The sequence below is a fragment of the Mesoplodon densirostris genome, chromosome 20 (assembly GCF_025265405.1).
Source record: "Mesoplodon densirostris isolate mMesDen1 chromosome 20, mMesDen1 primary haplotype, whole genome shotgun sequence".
Taxonomy (NCBI): Eukaryota; Metazoa; Chordata; class Mammalia; order Artiodactyla; family Ziphiidae; genus Mesoplodon; species Mesoplodon densirostris.
In genome coordinates, this window is record NC_082680.1 from 19,586,945 (window position 1) to 19,607,809 (window position 20,865).

At 33.3% G+C, this 20,865-nt stretch overlaps 1 protein-coding gene across 3 annotated transcripts in view; it reads left to right on the forward strand.

Annotated features, from left to right (window-relative positions):
* Positions 1–3,832: 3,832 nt before the first annotated feature.
* SGCZ (sarcoglycan zeta) overlaps positions 3,833–20,865 on the forward strand; it is a 323,269-nt gene continuing 306,236 nt past the window's right edge. For all 3 annotated transcript variants that reach the window (XM_060085994.1, XM_060085997.1, XM_060085996.1), the window contains exon 1: positions 3,833–4,027. In XM_060085994.1, the coding sequence (XP_059941977.1) occupies positions 3,833–4,027 (195 nt within the window). The remainder of the gene's footprint in view (positions 4,028–20,865) is intronic.

Sequence of the window (20,865 nt, forward strand, 5' to 3'; positions counted from 1 at the left end):
AAAGATCTCCTTTAACTTTCTTCATAGAAGATTTCCATCATTTTAATTTCATCTTAGGTGTCACTTCCTTTGTGAGGCATTCTCTTTCTACCACTTTCAGAGTAGTTTCCCATGCCCCCATTATATCACCACGCCTGTTATCTTCATAGCATCTATCACTATTAATATTTTATTGCTTATATCATGAATCCATTATATTGTATTTATCATCTTCAGAACATATTACTATTTGATATGTTATTTTCTATATACACATAAATTTATACGTTATTGGTTTATTGTGTTTTCCATAACTATGTGAAATTCATGAGTGCAGCGAACTTGAACTCTACCTGCACATAGTTGTCACTAAAAACATATTTTATTGAATGAAGACTAGAGTCTCAAATACTGTGCCTTGCTCTGAGTATTTATACAAAATACCTAAATAATGATGCCAGGTAGATTGGAATATTTATAACATTACCTTGGCTTTAGTATTTTGTACAGTTGTCCCCTTCTGTGAGGCAGGGGAGTAGTAGCCAATGGACTCTGATGCTTTAGTTAATTTTTCTCCCATTCCATCCAGCTCGGTAGACTTTACCAGAATTCTCCAGAGCTAGATTATTAGGGATGAATCATGTTTAGGTCATTAGTGATTAATGAATGATTAATTCATTTTCTTCTAGTATTTACACACTAGGTTATTAAATTTACTGAACAAAATAACCCTTTCTGAAAACCAGATTTTCCATACCTTTGGAGAAGAATGTTGAAAAGTTCACAAGGTCTAGAAAGTGCAAAGTCCAGAATTAAATCAACCCTTCCCTGAATTACAAGAGGATACAAGTAAATGCATTTATCTTAATGTGAATGCTGATAAACATCTGGATCCAATAAGGCTGAAGACTTCCTCAACCTTAGCTAAGAAAAACTGTGTTTTAGAAGTTATTTGATTCTAACGAATGCTTTTAAACATAAAATCTCATATGAAATAGAACTGCAAAACTAAGATGAAGGAAGTCCTAATTATTTTAAGTAATAACCAATAATAGGGGTAGTCACAACCTTGAAAACCAGAAGAATTGCAAAGCAATAATTTTGAGAATGTTGAATTTATATTTCAGAAGGAAGTAGAGAGGACTAACCAGAGAGACATCTCAGCACAGTGATATATTCTCTCAGGAAATCTTGGCCATTTCTCTTTCAGGAAGTTTACTTAGCTCTTCTGAGAAAATAAGTATATCTGCAAGTGTACGTTTGTTACATTCCTTTAGAATGACAATAAACACTTAAACAATTTTCTATTTTATTTATGGAATTCTCATAATGCCAAGGGAACCAAGATATTTCAGAATATGTTTAATACTTGAAAATGGGTCAGCATTTAACATTTCAGACGAAGGTTGTAAAAGTTTCAAATATAGGGTAGTTTGCTTAATCTCTTAAGAGTTGTATGTTGTCGTTCTTCTCTAGTACTATGAGAGCACTGTAACCACTGTGAAAGCTTTTGTGATCTTGAAAAACACTCAGGTCTGTGAGACTTAAGAAAGAAGGAAATTAAAAAAAAAAACCTCTATAATCTTGTTGTCTTTTTGCAACTTGGATATTCTGAAGTATTTTGTGATGAACAAGGTATATAAAGTAATAATGTTAAACTCATCTTTGTTTAAGAAAATATCATTGAATTTCTTGAGGTGGTAAAATAGTTTTAATTAAATAACAGATTTTTTGTTTTCTTGACAAATTTTTCTCTTGGCTTTTTGTTATGCTATTTGCTTTTTCAAATTGTTAGAGGCATTTGATATATTTACTGAATTTCTGATGCTTTACCAAAAAAAATCAATTCTGTTGTTGAAAGACCATTTTCTTTGTAATGTGTGTTTGTTTTATTTCAGATACTAAGTTCTCATTTCTTTTCTAAGGCATGTTAATCTCACCTTCATGTCTAAACAGAATTTGTAGAAATAGAATATTCTAAAAAGGAAGTTTGCTTTAATATGAGATTAAAGACAATGCATGGTCTGAATAGTCACAGCATTTTACTTGTGACTTCAGAGACCAGCTATCCCAGGGAAGGTCTCTTCCTTGTCAGCTGGACATAATCAGGTTTCTGGGCTCTTTTGCTCCACTCTCACATCCATACTCTTCCTCTTTTCAAGAACATGGCTCTTCCTTTTTCTTCCTTTTAATTGTGGTGGTCCTTAGAGTTCCCTTTATCGTCTTCCTATAATGTATTTTCCACTTTGTAATAATAACCATTATCAGAACTATAAAATCTCCACCAGAATCTTCAGGCAAAGTAAATTCCCGTGGTATTCTGTCACCTGTTGTATAACTTTACGTTTTGTAGCAGTTAGTAAGTTACACATCTCCACTCCAAATTGGAATTAAGGTCTAAAGCTTTTTGGCTACTTTCAAGAAAATATTAAATATTAATTTAAATAATAACAATGACAATAAAGAAAAAGGTAATTTTTTATATTATGAAAGAATTTGTTCTTAATCATCTAATAGTATTAGCTCTTCTAATACATTTTAAATTATAATTAACATATGAAACTATTTTTATTATATTACATATAATATATGTCACTCATAAAAAATTGGAGAGATAATATTTAACAGTGCATTAATACAATTTGAAGTGATAGCTCTAAAATAAAAAGAAAAATGGGAGAAAGCCAAATAACTTGGATATTTTGCATTTCTCAATATATAGTTCAACATTTTATTTAGTGTAGGATTAAGTCAATTAACACCATAAATTAATAATCTCACATTATATATTTTGTACTACTTAACAGGTAATTTAAATTCTTTGTTAATGTTGTTTTTATTGTTGTATAATTTATTCAGCATTATTTCTGTTGGTGTATTAATTATTAATTGCATGCACAAGAAATCTGAGAAGAACCTAAAAAGAAAAAAAATGAACAATTATTGTTCTATAGAAAATCATATTTTATAAAATTTAAAGTTTCCATCCTTCAGGTAATGAATATATTATTCTGAAAATTGTATACCCAGTACATATGCTTTGACATTTCTTATCCATATTTTTAGGTTTAATCAGATAGTAAATAATGCATTTGCTCTTTGAAAGAACTAATTTAGAACCTAAATTTATATACTACCATAGAATACCATCTCCCCTTTTCCAAAACTGACTTCTGCTGATATCATTGTATTATGTTACAGGATAGTAAATATGCTGTTTGTTCTTTCAGAGATCAATTTTATACTGATAACTCATTGAAATACAACTAAAATAAATAACAACATTCTAAATAAATGTTTTAATTAAATAGTTACATCTATATAATTCTAAATAAAAGTAGTTTTCTTTCCATAGGTTTTTGCAAACACACTGACATTTTATTAAAACATATATACTGAGCTCCTTATATCCTGCATTTTTAAAGCCACAAAAATATCTGTGGTACAGTTGGCCTCTGTCTACTCCGAAGAACAGATGAAGTTCATTCCAAGAGTAGCATAGCTGTGCATACAGTTACTGGGTTTTAGACAAATGGAAGTATTGCTGAGAATCTTCACAGACTCCTGAGAGCAAAGGTCGATGTTAGGATTGGACAAACCCCGCTGAAAATGATACACATCTTAGAGATGTAACAGGTAGTTAAATAGCTTTGAAAAGCAAACTAGTGATAAGGATTTGAGGGATTTTATAACATTTCAATTAATTTTAATTAAATAAATTAACTTTAATTACTCATCAATAATTGTGTGAGTACTCACCATTATTCTTAGATATCTTGTGCCTTTTGATTTAAAAAAAATCTTTGGTTTTATTTTTGAATACTTCTTTTCTTTCTTTTCTTTCTTTTTTCAGATGACACGAGAACAGTACATACTAGCAACACAACAAAATAACCTGCCAAGGGCTGAGAATGCACAACTTTACCCAGTGGGAATTTATGGATGGCGAAAGAGGTGCTTATACTTCTTTGTCCTTCTGCTGTTGGTTACCATGATAGTTAACTTAGCCATGACAATTTGGATATTGAAGGTGATGAACTTCACCGTGGTAAGTACCACCATGATTTTATATCTGTTGCCTTTGGTTCAAAGAAGATATAGCTTTATTATTTTTTTAATTGACAGTTATTCATCTTAATCTTTACATGTTTGTCTTGAAATTTCAAAGACTGTCATATATTATTTTATGACTGCATTCAATAGGTAATCATGATACATATATTTTACTACCTGCCATTTGAGTGTGGAGAATTTAGGTCATGAGACAGCACAGCACACTGATTTATTAGGAAGTTAGAAAACTGTTAATCAATAAGCAGGAAGCATTGTCTGCTAAACCTGGGAATCTGAAAGATGAGTCTGCTTTTAGAAATGATATTTCATGTTAAAATTAATATATGAAACCACAAGTTCCTTTGAAATACTTTATACAGAGTATTTACCTCTCTACATTTACTTTCTGTGTAATATACTGCATGATCAAATCTAAACCCTGGAATTTTCCTGGGCTGCATGGAACAATGTCTGTAATTGTCATCACATGGTGATCTCATTCTATCAGAGAGCATGGCCATGGTAAATAAAAGATAAACCAGAAATTAAATCTCTATTTTACAAAAATCAGTAATTAGCAAAATCATTGTATAATCCACAGATGAATTTTGCTTCCGTTTTTTGACCATGTACAATAAACCTATGAGGATGTCTTATCTGGGAAAAATTAGCTGCTTCAGCAAAGTCTAGTTTAGCCATTTTATATTTACTGGCTAAATTCTTAAATTTCTCTACTCTGTCTTTAAACCATTCTGCCTTTGCTTAGAAACCTCAGATAGCTTCATATCCAAGCAGGTTTCTTTCTTTGCTGACCAAATGGCTATTATTCTTTAGAACTCTGCATCCTCCGGGGTGAGTGTAAAGCTGGCTATTTAATTTCACTGATCTTCCAATGTGGGGCTGCCTTTAAACAAAACAAAACAAAACTCTGCTGTGTATTGATTTAGCAAAGGTAGTTTCTTTCTGACTTCACTAATACCGAATTCTAACTAGAAAGTGAGCCCAGCATCTGTCCACAGTGTAGGGCACTGCGGCTGTGTGCAGTAGGAGCCTGGGGGGCAGGTGGCCTAACCTTCCAAAGAGGAAAAACTATAACTGTGCAAATCATGATAAAACAGCATATGCTCATGGAGAAAAATGAGCTGAGCAAGGGTTCCTTTTTTTCCAATACAGTGCAAATTCTGAAGGGTATTCATCAAAAAAAGAAATGAAAGACAAAGAGAAGATGGGCAGGACTCAGTGTGCTCCGGGTTTAGAGAAAATAACTGCTTCCTAGACATGGATATATGTTCAGGGTCATTGATCAAGGCATGTGAGCCTGTGGGTGGCTAGAGGTGGAGCTGGGGGCTACTAGGCAAATGATAGCTTTATGAGACTCTGGTAACACATATGAACCATTCCTTTGTCCCAGGAGCTGGCTCATTCCCATACCCACCCCCCCCCCCCCCAGAAAAAAACAGTCTTGAGAGAGAGTATCTGACACAAATGTCATTAATTCTACCTGTAGTCTTTTTTTCTTCTGAGCTCCGCTTCTGTGTTCACTTACTCGTGCCTTCTTCATCTGCGATTTGTGTGTCACACAGTAGGGACAATATGTGTACCCCTGCAGATTTTTTTATGCTCTCTTAACTATCAGCCAAACTAGCAGTTGCTGACAGCAAGTTCTTCAACATCATTTTTCTAAAAAAAATTTTTTCTCTTAAAGAAAAGAAGAGTAGATTTTTCTCCAAGTCTTACAATTTCAAGCATTCTTTTTCCTCTATCAAGAGACATCTTTTAAAAGCTCATGAAAAATAGGATCAACTCTCTCACCTTAGGGAGCCTTGATCCTATCCAGTGACCAGGCCACGGGAATTTTCAGATTAAATGCATGTATGTTTCTGAAGTATGCTTAAATTAATTAAGAAAATAGACTTAAATGCGTAATTTCATGGCTGCATGCATCAACCTCCCAATACCTTGCCCCATGCTGAGGCCAAAGCTGGATAAGCCATTCAGGGAAAATAATTGAACTCTCATCTTTGTCCTCCGGATCCACACGGGCCTCTGGGTCTCTGTTACCTATGGAGCTATCTAATTTGAACCTCAGCTGGCCAAAATGTAAATGTCAACATATTCCTTGGGATAATGAAAAGGAATTTATTTCTCTAGGAATCTTGATATTTATTTACTTCTCTTATTTGAGGCTTATCTTTCTTTTTTTGTTTTTTAAATCACAATTTTATTTTTTTATAATCAAAATAGAAAACTATCCTTCCTTTAGCTATGTGAGCTATTTATGTGTACTTGAAATAAATGGAAAGATAAAGTTGTAATTTTTGTATCAAGATAATTTTTATAAGGTAACATACTCTTTATATCCATGCAGTGATTCATAATTGTTCAGAAAAATTCCAAGTTACTTAAGTAATTGCAGATTTTAGCAGTCCTAAATACTACACATCAGATTAAGCTGCACGTACTTGCAAAGTGAAATCATTTGTAATCCTCTTGCATTAGAGCAGTAAAAAAAATCAATTTTAGTTTTCACTAGTACATTAGGATTGTATCTATCTCTAGAATGAATACCAAAAACCACTTGCCATACTATAGTGAGAAGTAGTAAATGGTGTGTAAATTGTTTAGGGAGTGTTATTGATCTGCACAAAATGTATTTCACTTTCATTACAACTGTTACCATTCAATACATGGAAATATGTGGCTGTTAACATCTCTTATTTGGGCAAACTTGACACGTTATTGCTCTCAAAATATTGTGTTTTCAGCAAAGCAAGTGTAGCTGCCAACCTGTTTTATGATGCTTCTTGGAGTCCATCATTATGACCAGTATTACACATGATCTCTATGGTTGATATGACCTTATTCTGTTTCTCATTTTGTGGAAAATAATATCACTCTGCTATTGAGATATCCAGCTGCAGAAAATCAAGAAAAAGGAAATGACTTTATACCACAGGGTGAAAAACTGAGGGTAGATATAAACAATAATTTCCTGGCCATGAGAGTTGGTAAGTGTAGGCATGAGTTGAAGGGAGAGATTTTGAAACAACATTCTCTCAAGATCAGTATAACCCAATTACATGCTTCTGTTGTTGTTGTTTCGTTGTTTGGTATAATATCTTTGTGATTCAATATAATAAACTAGTCCAGCAGATCTATCAAACCAGGCATTCTGCTGAGGCAGTGTTCTTTTCTTCCAGTGCCCATGGTAAGTAAATTAGCTCTATACTTGGAAATTGAAAATGAATATAATAATAAAGTATTCATTTTAGTTATGAGAGTACTAAGTAAAAGTTGGTGGCATCCAACTGAAGCTTAATTTGATTAGACATGTTAACAAGCCAGCAAAAGAAAGAATGGAAGCTTAAGTGCCATTTATGAAGTGAAGATTGAGAGGAAGGTCATGAACGTTGTGACTGAAAAGTCAGGAGTACCCAGATGTGGATAATAATTGAAACAATCAATTAATTGAATAAATTAGAAAAAAAAATTCTTAAAGGGTTATATGATGAATGGGATGAATGTTGGATGAAGGGAAATCCCAGGAGAAGCTGGATTGAATATCTTAGTTTTTAAGGATTGAAGAGGAACTGGGACATTTTTAGTTCAACCATCCACGTATTTCTAGAGTTCACTCTACGATGTTCTCTCCATTTGGTCACTCAACATCTGCTTAAATCCTCCTTTGGATGATAAGCAAACCATCCCATTATATCACTGGATAGTTTTGTTGTTATTGATATCTTGGTATCTTGTTGCAATCTTCCTGTATGTTAACTCCAGTCTTAGGATCCTAATTCCATTCTTTCAGTCTGACATCAATTTATTAATTAATCAAGACCACAATATGTTCCAGTATACACACATATACATACATATATAAACAAACACACACACATATACACATATATACACTTATATACTTTTATACATATACACATCAAGGATATATATATCTTTGATCATATTGCATTTTAATGTCTAAAGATCAGAATATGAAAGCAAGATTCTTATGCAATCCCTTTGGTTTCCTTAGTTGCGACTTCCTTTTTTCATTTCATATTCTCTTTATTACATATTTACAAGTATATGTTTACAAGATGATCAACCCTTTAATGATATCTTTCTGTTTATGGCTGTTGTCTATAGAGTCACTGATACCTTTTATCATATTTTCTTTTCTTTTAGTGTACCTTTCTAAAGTTGAGATTGCACATAATACTCTATTAAGCTTTCTGCTTTCTCACTTTTTTTTTTTTTTTTTTTTTTGCGGTACGCGGGCCTCTCACTGTTGTGGCCTCTCCCGTTGCGGATGCTTTCTCACTTTTTAAAGCTAAATGTTTTTAAAGTTAATTCGGGAGGAATATGAAATAATATACTTTTTCTGATTCTTAAATCCTGTACTCCTTCTAATACTTTGGTAAATGACACATCACATATCCCCATCTCACACTTGTAACTATTTATTCCTTTTTTAAAAATCTTCATCAGCAACCAAGTGATGTATTATCTATAGCCATTTCAAATCTACCTAAGATGGCTAAAGTATATATGCAATATGCTATCATCTGTGTATCCATCCAAAAACTTGCTACTCCCACTGTTTTCTTCATTTCCCTTTCTAATAGGACCATTACCTTGGAATGAACTTTTCCATCTCCATTTATCCAACCAGTTCTTATATTTATCAAAGCTGTGTCCTAATCTCAGATGCATTTTATTTCTTACTCAGAATCTATGGATATGGATAAACATATGTGAAGCTTAAATATGAACTAACCATATTTCATTGATTTTTATTTTTTTCTCCTCTCCTTAGCATGTTTATCACAAAATATTTTCTTTCTATATGACCTTGTTTATTGTCTGTTCCCCTCTCCACAAATGGAATATAAGGTCCGTGAGGCCAAGGGTTTTTGACACTTTTTCCACTGCTGTATTCCCAAAGCAGAGGATAATCCCTTCCAGATAATTAGCCCTTCACAAGTATTTGTGGGATAAATATCAGTCTTTAACATTACCTGCATTGAAAACCAGTTAGCTGTTCATTTCACTGTGATGTGTGCCTTTCCAAAGGCCCAGCTTGATCTAGGAAGAATTGAGGCAAAACTACTAGTTATCCCAGGTCTCTTTGCTACTGTTTAAGGTCTCATAAGCACAGGGGATAGTTCATGGTCTATGCAGTGGTATTTATTAACTTCTACATTGAAAAAGCAGTTTTGTGTTCTGAACACCAAGATTAATATTTCCCAGTGGCTCCTGATTTAAGAGCCAACACATTCCAAGAAGGCAGGCCCAACCTTGATTATCCATTATCAGTGGTACAGAGAGCTGCCATTATTAACATTTATTTAATATGAAATATTTTATCCTACAAAAGAATATACATATAATATATATTTAAGGCACAAATGATAATAATAACAATCATAAACAATGAAATGAACACTGTGCCACATCCCCCAGTTATAAAAATAAATATTACCAACGTCTCCTAACTCTATCTATTCAGAACCACAATCCTGAATGTTTTTTTCTTGATTTATTTAGTTTCATGTGAGTGTATGTGTGTGTATAAACCTCAAACATTATATTGCTTTTAGGTCAGCAATCTGTTTGCAAGATTTATCCCTGTTAATGTGTATAGCTGCAATTTATTTAGTTACTGCTGTAAATTTCATTATGAGTGTACCTTATTTATTTATCAATTTTCCTTTTGAATTATTTCCAAAGTATTCTTTGTTGTTCAATTTGCTCTCACAAACAGTGATCCTAAGAATATTTTTGTATATTGGTAAGTGTAGTTGCAAATGTTCAAGAGTTTCTATAGGTTCTAGAGTCTAGAGTGTATGTCTAGAAATATTGGCTTTTAACATGGATTTTTTTCCCTAAAGTGATTGAATCAGTTTGCTACCACCACAAGCAACCTGTAAGGGTTTCTTTTGTTCTCCTTAACTCTTAACAGAGAACTGCCAGCTAACTAAACTGCTACCTCTTAAGCCACAAATCTGACAGCCAGCGATCTCATCAAGATCCTCTTTGTTTTTTGGTTTGTTTGTTTATCTGGGTGTCCCCTTCTGACTGATTTATTCCTTTATTTTTAGTCATATGTCTTATCTCTGCGATCGGATTTGCTATGTTGTATTAGACGTATAATTATGGTTCATCTAAATATGTACTCTTCTCCACTCGTTTTCCCAAAGCCCCATTAATGTGTGAATTCCTCATGGAGCAGAATTGGGTCTTATTATCTTTTTTATCTTGGTATCTTTGCCAGGCACATAGTAGGTAATACATTATTTTCAGTTGACCATTACATCACTTATTACAATCCCTCTAGAAAACGTAATCAGAACCTCAAGTGTGAGAGAAACTAACTGTGTTTCCTGACTTCCAGCCTCTCTTGGGAGGGAACCTACTGCAGTGGAGGCTCAGCCTGCCCACCACAATCATAACTTCCCCAAGTCTCTTCATTTAGCAATTGAAATCAAAGGAATATTGAGATTGTCTAGAGAAATTTGTTGACCCAACTTGGTCTCATCTTAAGGATATTTGCGATTTTCTAAATTTACTTTGATTAAAAAAAATAAAAGATACAACACACAAAATAAGTCCCCACTAATTACAAACTAGTCTCCGGTTACTGAAAAAAGATGAAACGGATCAATACCAGGAGAAAGTAGAAAATGGGAAGAATTTTATTCAAGTGGCCCACAGGGCAAAAGCAGGGGTGTGGGTTTTTATTTGCATTTCTCACAGAATTGTTATAAAACATGGACTCAGAATCAGACTTTCAAAACTTCTGAAGCTTATGCTCTTTACTCATTCCTTTCAAAAACCCACAGACATATCACCATCTGTTTTGTGTATGCAACAATTTAAGAACAGAACATGAATTCATTTTTATAACCATAACTATTATATAACCAAGGAAAAAGCTTGAGTCTCTACTACATATTGGTAAGATATTTTCCCATAGAAAATTGGTGTCAGTAGCAGATTCCCTTAGATTGCTGGTACTGCCAAAAACACCTCTCATCATCCATCAGCAATGGTTAAAAGAATGAACTTTGGACCAGACCTTTGCATCCAAATCCTGGTTTTGCCACTGATTAGCTATATTACCTTCAACAAATTAAACTGTGGTTCAGTTTCCTACTCTGTACAATGGGTGAAATATTATTATTTTTATTAGATCGTTGTAAATGTCAAAACAATTAAAATAATGAAAGTTCTTCAGAAGTGCCTGGCATATCCTAATAGCTAAGATTTTGCCATTATTATTATTATTACTCATATTTCTGCTGTTCTGACTTCTCAGTTATTCCATACATCATATGAGTTAACGATTTTTTTCTATTAATGTTGAGCATAAAACAGTCCTAGAAATGTAAAAAGGTCTAAAAACATGTGTATTAATGAATAAGTAGTAAAGAAATGAGGGTGTTTATAATCTTGCTTCATACTAATGATATGCATAAAGGTTAAAAGCATGAGCTTTGGAGACAGACAGCCTGATTCCCATTCTGGCTCCAGAACAGCTGCTTAGAAGGATGGTCTTGTGAGAGTCACTTAACCTCTCTAACTCCAGTTTCTTCATCTGCAAAATGGTCAATGGTGTTGACCCATAGAGATATTAGAAGTAATAAGTGAATGAACTCTTATAAAAGTGATTAACATAGAGCCTCAGAGTAAGTACTAATTAGTGCTAGCTATATGTAATGACAAACATTATTTCCAGGCATGATTAGCTGTTCATAATTAGTTATTTATTTTATAGGATACATGGTATAAGAGAAAATGTCTTATTTCCTTGGGATGATGGATGGATAATAAAGATTTCTTTTGAAATTCTAATTTGACACTCAGATATAAAAATTTACCCAAAACTTTTAAGAGGAACAGTTCAGCTGTCAAAACGTCATCATGATTTGGATGACCCTAAGACGTTTAGTTTGAAAATCTGCATTACCTGAAAGGGACCCTACTGGCCTGTCTGAATGATGGAGCTTATTTTCCAGAGAGAGCTAATCTCTTTTTTGAACCATTTTGACAAATATACTACTTAAAAATTGGATGACAGAGTGGGATTTCTGGTTTTGATCCTAAACGTTCTGAGTTTCTTTAATGTTCAGAGCTTTAAATGCTTACCTGATAGAGATATTGCATTCTGAATTATAGCCCTTAGGTTATAACCTTTAGATCTGGGAGTGAAAGTTTGAGATGCCTGGCAGCCCATATTTATTTAGCATGTAGTTTGTATTCAGCCAGAATATATGCTTTATAGACCAGACCTTACTGGATTTCACAACACTGCAAAGTAAATATTATATCCCCTTTGGCAGTTGAAGACACAGAGGCTTAGGGAAATTAGATAAAATTCCCCAGGTCACACTGATGAGCAAGGTTAGAAGCTTGGGCTCTACAGTTTTAAAGTTCATGCTCTTTCTGCCACCTTTCATTGCATTAATGTTATCAAGATTCGGTTAAAATTAAATTAGTTCAATGTTCTTCATTAAATAATTTACTTTCCTGTCTACTTTAGTGCATTCACACAATACCATTAGATACATAACTATGACATCACTGCTTTTTAAGTATATTTAAAATTCATTGGACAAAAGATACCTCCATCCTCTGAACTATTTTAATTTAATGGGGAAATGTACCTAATCTCTCATAGTCAGTGAGTAATTAGAACAGTGAAAACTCTTCTGTAAGTTCCAAACATGACTATGCTTTTGAGTTTGCCAGAATGAGCATTAAGCTTAATTTCTGGATAGAAAAATGGTGCTTATTAATGGCACCTTTATAAAAGGGACAATGATTTTCATAAAGGCTGTTGTATCCCTGTGTGACTCCAATCTAGTCTTTGCCCTCGTTAAACTATATTTTGCTGAGGAGTAACTAATTGCTCATGATGAAAAACCATTCTGAAGGTGATTTAGGACCATAGCTTTTATCCACCTTTCTGGGCTGCCATTTCCATTTTTCCAGTTAATTCCTCAGTACATGAATCATGGCTCCTGCCCCAAGCCAAGGGGGGTGGGGTGCTATCTTCTGTGGTGTGACGACCACTCCACAGGAGGAGTGCCAGCAGTGAGTGCCCGCCTGCTGGAGAGCCATCCGGCCTGCACCGCCCCTCAGTGTGGTGTGTGTGGATTTACTACAGAACTTATGAGAGTGAATAGTACAGTTAATGTTGCAAGACTGCTTCCATTATAACCCTCTGTTTGTACCTCCTCATAATTTTCTGACAAATTGTCCCTCTCAGGTGAAATCATTCATGCTTAGTCTTAGCCTAGCAGTACATTTCCTTCCCTTGCCTTTAGAAAGAAAAATTTAGTCACTTTTATCCAAGTTCAGACAAGTAACAAGCAGTCATTCCTTTGACTGAATTAAAGTACAAAAACAGGGGCATAAGATAAACCATGAACTCTACATAGCATGTGCTAAATGAAGTACATTAGAATACCACATATTTTGCAGGAGAAAACAAAGAATTAAGAAAATTAGCCATTGAATCAAAAGTTATAGAAAGTACAGACTTGTTAGTTCATATGTTTTTATAATATATAGAGATGGAAAAGACTTTGGTTCAGTGCCTGTTTTACACAGAGAAGATGGAAATCCAGAAAGATAAAATCAGTCACCCATGTGGGTGACTTGCAACCAGACTATAAAATATGTTAGATCACATTGAACTTAATGTAATAAGTGCATTGGGCTCATTCTCACATATAATAGCATATAGTATGACCTATATACTTTGACTAATTTAGTAGGAAATTTAGAGGGAATTTTAAGTTTTAAAATGAAACAATGCTAATTATCTTAAGAAGAGTTAACATTTTGCTATTTTGTAAAAAAAATGAAGCAACCATTTGTTTTTCAAAAGCATAATTGAAATGTCATATTTGTTTCTAAGAAAATATATTTTTTAATAAAAGTCATCTTTTAGGCAGGGATCATATGAATTTATTAATTTAAATAATAATTTCACCATAGACCTTCTTGTTAGTTTGTAAACTCATTCCCAGATCAAATATATGTTAGTACTACATAATAAATTAATAGTACTGATACAACATGTTAATACTATTTATTATAAGCATATTTAGTTTGCTAAATAGTTTAATATTTAGTTTTAAATATTTCCAGAAATTCACCATTACAGCGCCTTTGCAAATAATTACACTGTTTCAGAAGCTGTTTATATCAGCTGATGGCTATCATCTTTGGGGTAGCTCACAGCTTCCTCCCCAAAGCATGCATGATGGTCCATAATACAACTTCAACAGTGTTCAGCTGTATTTCAACTTGTAAATTCCACTGAATAATGTCATTAGAGAATTATATATCTATTCTCTTGTGATTCACATATTTCTGCTATTGAAAATTTTGTATATTTCTGAGCTTAAGAAATTTTGAAGTAGGCTAAGCCTCTGTTCTCTCTCATATCCTCTTTATTTCTTCTTGATCAAGGGGTTAACTTAAACTAAACTGAAAAAGCACTGGGCATTTGTTAAAAGTCTTCATATAAACTGACCAAGTTTATCTCCTGATGCTAGTTATAGTTTTAGTCGGAGGAGGGAAGTGTAAAACCTAAATATAAGCATGACCCAAATATGCATGTGTGTGCACTCATTACAAAAGAAGTATTTCTTTTCCGTGTTCATTGAAGTCCAAAAAATATGATTATTAAGAAGCAATACAAATTGCTTAAACAATGTGTAAAACCTGTGTGCATCTCCACTATAATATGCCTTTTAATCTCACTTCCAGTGAGTTGCAGTTTTATGAAGTGGACTCTGTTTTTCAGTTAACCTGGTTAATTTTTCTCTGATATGCTTCAGTCTTGATTGATGACTTAAAAGCAATATTGTCACTTTATGTTTCTCTAAGAGCTCTGGTTAGTGAGCTGCAAAAAAACAGACAAAATAACCAGATTTGCACTAGGAAGACTCTTATAAATTTATTTAAAATACCTGAATACCTAGGTATTTAAAGAAACATAGAAATTGGTGTTAGTAAAGAAGGAAAGGGAACAAGTGTTCATGCAACAGTTTGTTAAGTACTTTACATAGTTTGTGTTACATAGTAGGACATTCCTATGAGATGCATATTATTATCTCTTTTAAAATAAAAAACTTTGCCCAAATTCACGTAATTAAAAAGTGACTGAATAAATATTTGAATATTTGTTTATCTAACACCGCAGGCCAAATTTGCTTCACCTGCTTAGGAATCATTCTACTGTTGATGTTATTCACACGTCATTGTAGCCAAAGTACAATTTTTCTACATAAGCAATATTCTACTATTTGACAATAATTTAATAAGTTCACATATAAGTCCTCATACATTTTTATAGGGGCATGAGATTGAATATTTTCTAGTTAATTTTGAAATGAGGCGAGGTTCTTACTTTACTGTCTGCTAATTTTAGTTTATGTTCTGTTTCTCTCTTTTTTGATTCATAATCATATTCATAGTATATTAATTATAACAACTACAGAGTCATGATACTTGCTATAACTTTTTCTGCCATTTGTACAAATAAGAAATGTGAACTCTGTTTTAACTATAGGCATACTCAACTTTTCATATACTAACAGGCATTTTAAACAAGTTCAATGTATTGGTGATCTATTGCCACAAGAATGCTGTGTAACAGACACAAATCCCAGTAGCTTAAAATAATCAACATTAATTTAAATCGGGAATCTGTGGATTAACTGGGTGATTCCATCATCTGATGTTGGCAGCACTTCCTCATGGGTCTGCAGTCAGCTGTCCTAGCCAGCTTGCAGCTTGGCTGGTTTAGGATGCCTCATCCCCATACTTGACAGTCATTTCACTTGGATCACATGTCTTTCTTCCTCCAATAAACTAGCCATTTTTAAACAGGTTAGAAGTTCCAAGGAAGAGCGTAGATATATGCGAGACCTCTAGATGTCTAAGACCCAAACTCGTTGGCCATCATCACTCAAGTCTGAGCCTTCTATTAGCCAAAGAAAGTCACATGTACAGTCAAGATTCGTAGGATGAATAGACTCCACTTCACTTGTATCCTAAGAAATGCAATTAAAACAAGAGCTAAATATCTCTTTTATTTTTAGAATTTCAAATAGGCTTGATTTTTTTTTAGAGCACTTTTAGGTTCACAGCAAGTACAGAGTTTCCCCATGCCCTCTGACCCCACACGTGTACACCATCAACATCCCCACCAGAGAGGCACATGTGTTAAGATCAATGGACACATCATTGATTACCCGAAGTGCATAGTTTACATCAGGATTCTCTCTTGATGTTATACATTCTGTGGGTTTGGACAATTAAATAATGACGTGTCAAACATTATATAATAGTATCATACAGAGCAGTTTCACTGATATAAAATTCCTCTGTGCTCCACCTATTCATCCCCCCCCTCCACTAATACCGGAAATCCCCAAACCTGGCAACCCTCCATAGTGTTGCCTTTTCTAGAATGTCGTGTTGTTGAAATTATACAGCATGTAGCCTTTTCAGATTGGCTTTTTTCACTTGGTTAAACGCATTTAAGTTTCTTCCATGTATTTCATGGCTTGATAACTCATTTCTTTTTAGTGTTAAATAATTGTCTGGATGTACCACAATTTATTTATACATTCACCTACTGAAGCGCATGTTGATTGCTTCCAGGTTTTGACAATCATGAATAAAGCTCCTGTAAATATCCATATGCAGGTTTTTGTGTGAACATAACTTTTCAATGCCTTTGAGTTATACCAAAGAGCATGATTGTTGGATCATATGGTATGAGTATGTTTAGTTTTGTGAGAAACTGCCAAATGGTTATCCAAAGTGGTTGTACCATTTTGCATTTCCACCAGCAGTGAATGGGGATTTTTGTTGTTCCATATCTTCACAAGCATTTGGTGTTGTCAGTGTTTTAAGTACCATTTTCAAACTTATCAAATTACCATATATTTATTATTTTCCCTTTAGTACTAGTTTAATTGCAGAAATATTACACACTTTAATATATCTATATTCAATATATATGTGTATATATTGTGTGTGTATATATGTGTATATATATGTGCATGTGTATGTGTGTATCTATATTTAGATGCAATTACACAACATACTTACTTTTATAATCACCAGATATCTTACAGCTTAAAGATAGTTACCCTGAAGTTTTATTAAAAGTAATGACAATATTAAGTTATTGCTTGACAGCACAAAAGGATTTTTCCTTTCCTTTATAAAGAACAATTTGAAACTTGTACCATTTTTTAGAATTCCAGGCCTTTAGAGTAACTTGACATCAGGTGTGTACCCTAAAAAAATAATCAGAAGAGTAGAGAAAAATTTATGTCCAAATAAGTATATCTTCTGTATGTAAAAAGCAACATAAAGATCTAAACACAAGAGGGAGTTAAGGTTATAGTAATAAATTTATGTATGCAATGTTAATCATTAAAAATTAAGTTTCAAAATCATATTAATGATTTTGAATAAGTGTTTATACTATAGAATCAAGTGAAAAGACATATTTAAAATAACATATGCAGTATTATATCATCTCTAAAAAGAGTTGCTTAGAAAAATATTGGTTTGGCCAAAAAGTTAGTTCTGTAAGATGTACAGAAAAACCTGAACGAACTTTTTGGCCAACCCAGTATCTTAAATAAAAGCAAAATATTAAATAGCAATTACCTTTTTTTTTTTTTTTTTTTTTTTTTTTTTTGCTGTACGCGGGCCTCTCACTGTTGTGGCCTCCCCCATTGCGGAGCACAGGCTCCGGACGCACAGGCCCAGCGGCCATGGCTCACGGGCCCAGCCTCTCCGCGGCACGTGGGATCCTCCCAGACCGGGGCACGAACCTGTATCCCCTGCATCGGCAGGCGGACTCTCAACCACTGCGCCACCAGGGAAGCCCAGCAATTACCTTTTAGTGGTGCTCTTATAAGTTTCTTTTTCCAACTTTCTTCTTGTACTTTTTTGTAAACTTTATTCAGTGGCTGTGTATTTTATAATCAGTAGAAATCTGTGTGAATCATAGTGAGTTCACTATATTCAATATAAAAAGCTTGTTTTCTTTTCTGGAATTAAATCCAAAAATATGGGTTATTAGTGAAAATCTAAATGTTTTAAAGACCTTATGAAATAATACTTAATGGGAACTTAAAAATAGTACTGTGCCAATTGTCTTGTTTTACTTAAGAAAATGGAGAAATTAGTATTTGATTTTCAGAGACAACAAGCTATTTTCTTTAGGGTGAAATTAGACTTTCATCTGCCAAGATGGGACCAATCCATATTTTACAAAAGACACACCTGATCCTAGATCAGCAACTTGTTCTGATGTCTGTCTTCTAAAAATAATCTTAAGTGCATCAGAAAAATCTTACTGACCTGGAAAAACCCATATGGAAATCTAATCTTTAGTTATGAGCCATTGAATATTAGATCAAGAAATATTTTAATTTTCCTCATCAATGATTTTTATATGAAAGTGAATTTAGTCCCTAGGAAACAGGTTAAGCTGTGTAACTAGACTTCTGACCTCTATTTTCCCTCTGGGTGGGAAGAAGCCTAACCTGACTGCCCTGATTATGTTTTATTAATGATGAAAGTACTTGACTTTCCCTCTGACTGACTAGGTCTGATTCCTATACCTACAGTGATATATGTGCGTATTTTAAAACAGGGCGTTGCTTTCTGCCTTTTTCAATTGGTAGCTTCATTCAGTTAACTTGACTTGATAATTTTGTTATGAATATTCTTTACTTTTGCTTAAATTCAAAATAAACGTATAAATCTTAAAAGTAGCAAAACTCATGTAGTTCTACCACAACCACTGTGAGGACTACCTCCTTCATTTATTTAACTGATGTATCATATACAATCAAGATTCCTATTTAGAATTCAATCCGTGTTTTGCATGAAGAGCTGTCTTCATGAAGCCAATAAACAATATATATTCAATTCTTCCTAAAAATCATGTTTAAAGTAGCAAGTGCAATATGCTATTACTCTGAAATAGTTTTCCAATTGTAATCTTATTTTAATAAAAATTGTGAAAGATAACAAATCATTCACTAAATAAACACTTTTATTTGTATTTTCTCCCTTCTAAAAATAAATAGCAGTGGTTTATTTCATTAAAATTGTGGATAGGGATTCTTCCTGGGAATCATTTATCTCTAGCTCTATAAAATTTCCTACTATTAATTCACCTAGTACTTGAGTAACTTTATACTAATTTGGCCTAAGCTTTTTAAGTGTCCCAAATGGAGGAATACTGAGATTGGAGGCAAACAAAAATTGCTGAAGCCTTACAAAGTTTTGCCAATCAGAAAAATCAAGCAACTATGGAGTTTGGTTGATAATGATGTGTTGATGTAGGTTCATCAGTTGTAATAAATGTACCACTCTGGCTGGAATGCTAATAATGGGGAAGGGTATCCATTTATGGGGGCAAGGGGTATATGAAAATCTCTGTATCTTTCATTACATTTTACTGTGAACCTAAAATGGCCATAAAAAAAGAAAATCTATTGACATTATATATAAAATATAAATATGTATACATTTTAAAAATCAACCAAAACCATATTCCTGTACTTAATAGAGCTCTGGCCTTCCAATACAAAATGTCATGCTTAGTCACATCTACAGTAAAGAATAAATATTTTCCCTTGATTTGTTCACTAAACTATGAATCTTGAGTTATTCCAGGGGCATTAATGTTGTTCAAGTCAATTCAATACAACTATTTGTATTATTCCTTGTAGACAACGTAGAGTGTAATTGGCTGATTTCTCTATTTTTTAGTTAAAAATGCATTCTTTATGTTTTTTAGTAACTGTTGATAGTTTAGGTATTGCTATGTCACCTTAAAGAAATAATTATGGAAAAGTTAGACCTGTTTTGTTGTCATTCTCCATATTGAATGTTGTCCCTGAAATCCTTCTTTAGCCCTTTAATTCAAGTCTTTGTGATACAAGTCTATACCTATAGAGGTTCATTTTGAGATATGGTAAGCTAATATTTGCAACCCTAATTTTGAAAATTGTATGGAAGAAATTAACATGTGATTCATATTAGTTCTCATTTTTTCTCCTGTAATCAACATGAAGACACTGACTTTACTCTTTTTATTTTAGGAGAAAATAACTGCTATCATAGCATCTTTCCACCAAAGGCAACTGACACTCTTATTTAGAGTCAACTGTATTACCTTACAAATTGATTTCTGATCAATTATGTAGCTCTATATTCTCAAAGAAGTCATATAATTCAGTAAATGTGCAACAAAAAGTTTGATAAGTCATTTTACCTCAATAATTTGTTTTATAAACTTTTGCTTATAAATTTTGTTTCATAAAGCTTCTGTTTCAGAAGATGTTATTTATAAACAAATATAGAAATTAGCAATCTAAAATTTAAATCCATGATTCTGCATCACTTCGGCAGGGTAGTAGTGATTAATTATTAAACATTACTTTCCAGAATGCTGATAATTGGGTATTTGGGTAGCAAAATTGTCATTGCAAATCACCTATCCTTGAATTCCAGCATAATTCTGACAGGCTCTTGACAGCGCACAATCAGTGCCTGCTCACAGCCACATCACAGTCATAAGCAAACACATAAACAACAGGAAATAAAAACTTCATTTTGAATCATTACAAAATTAGATATTTCAAGCAATACTACTATATTCCAAATAATAACCTGAATCTAAATTTGGAAACTCCATGCAGAATTTAACAGTGTCAGCGATGCAAACCTGTTCTGACCTTTTGTTCCTTTTTGGTCTCTCAAATAAAACCC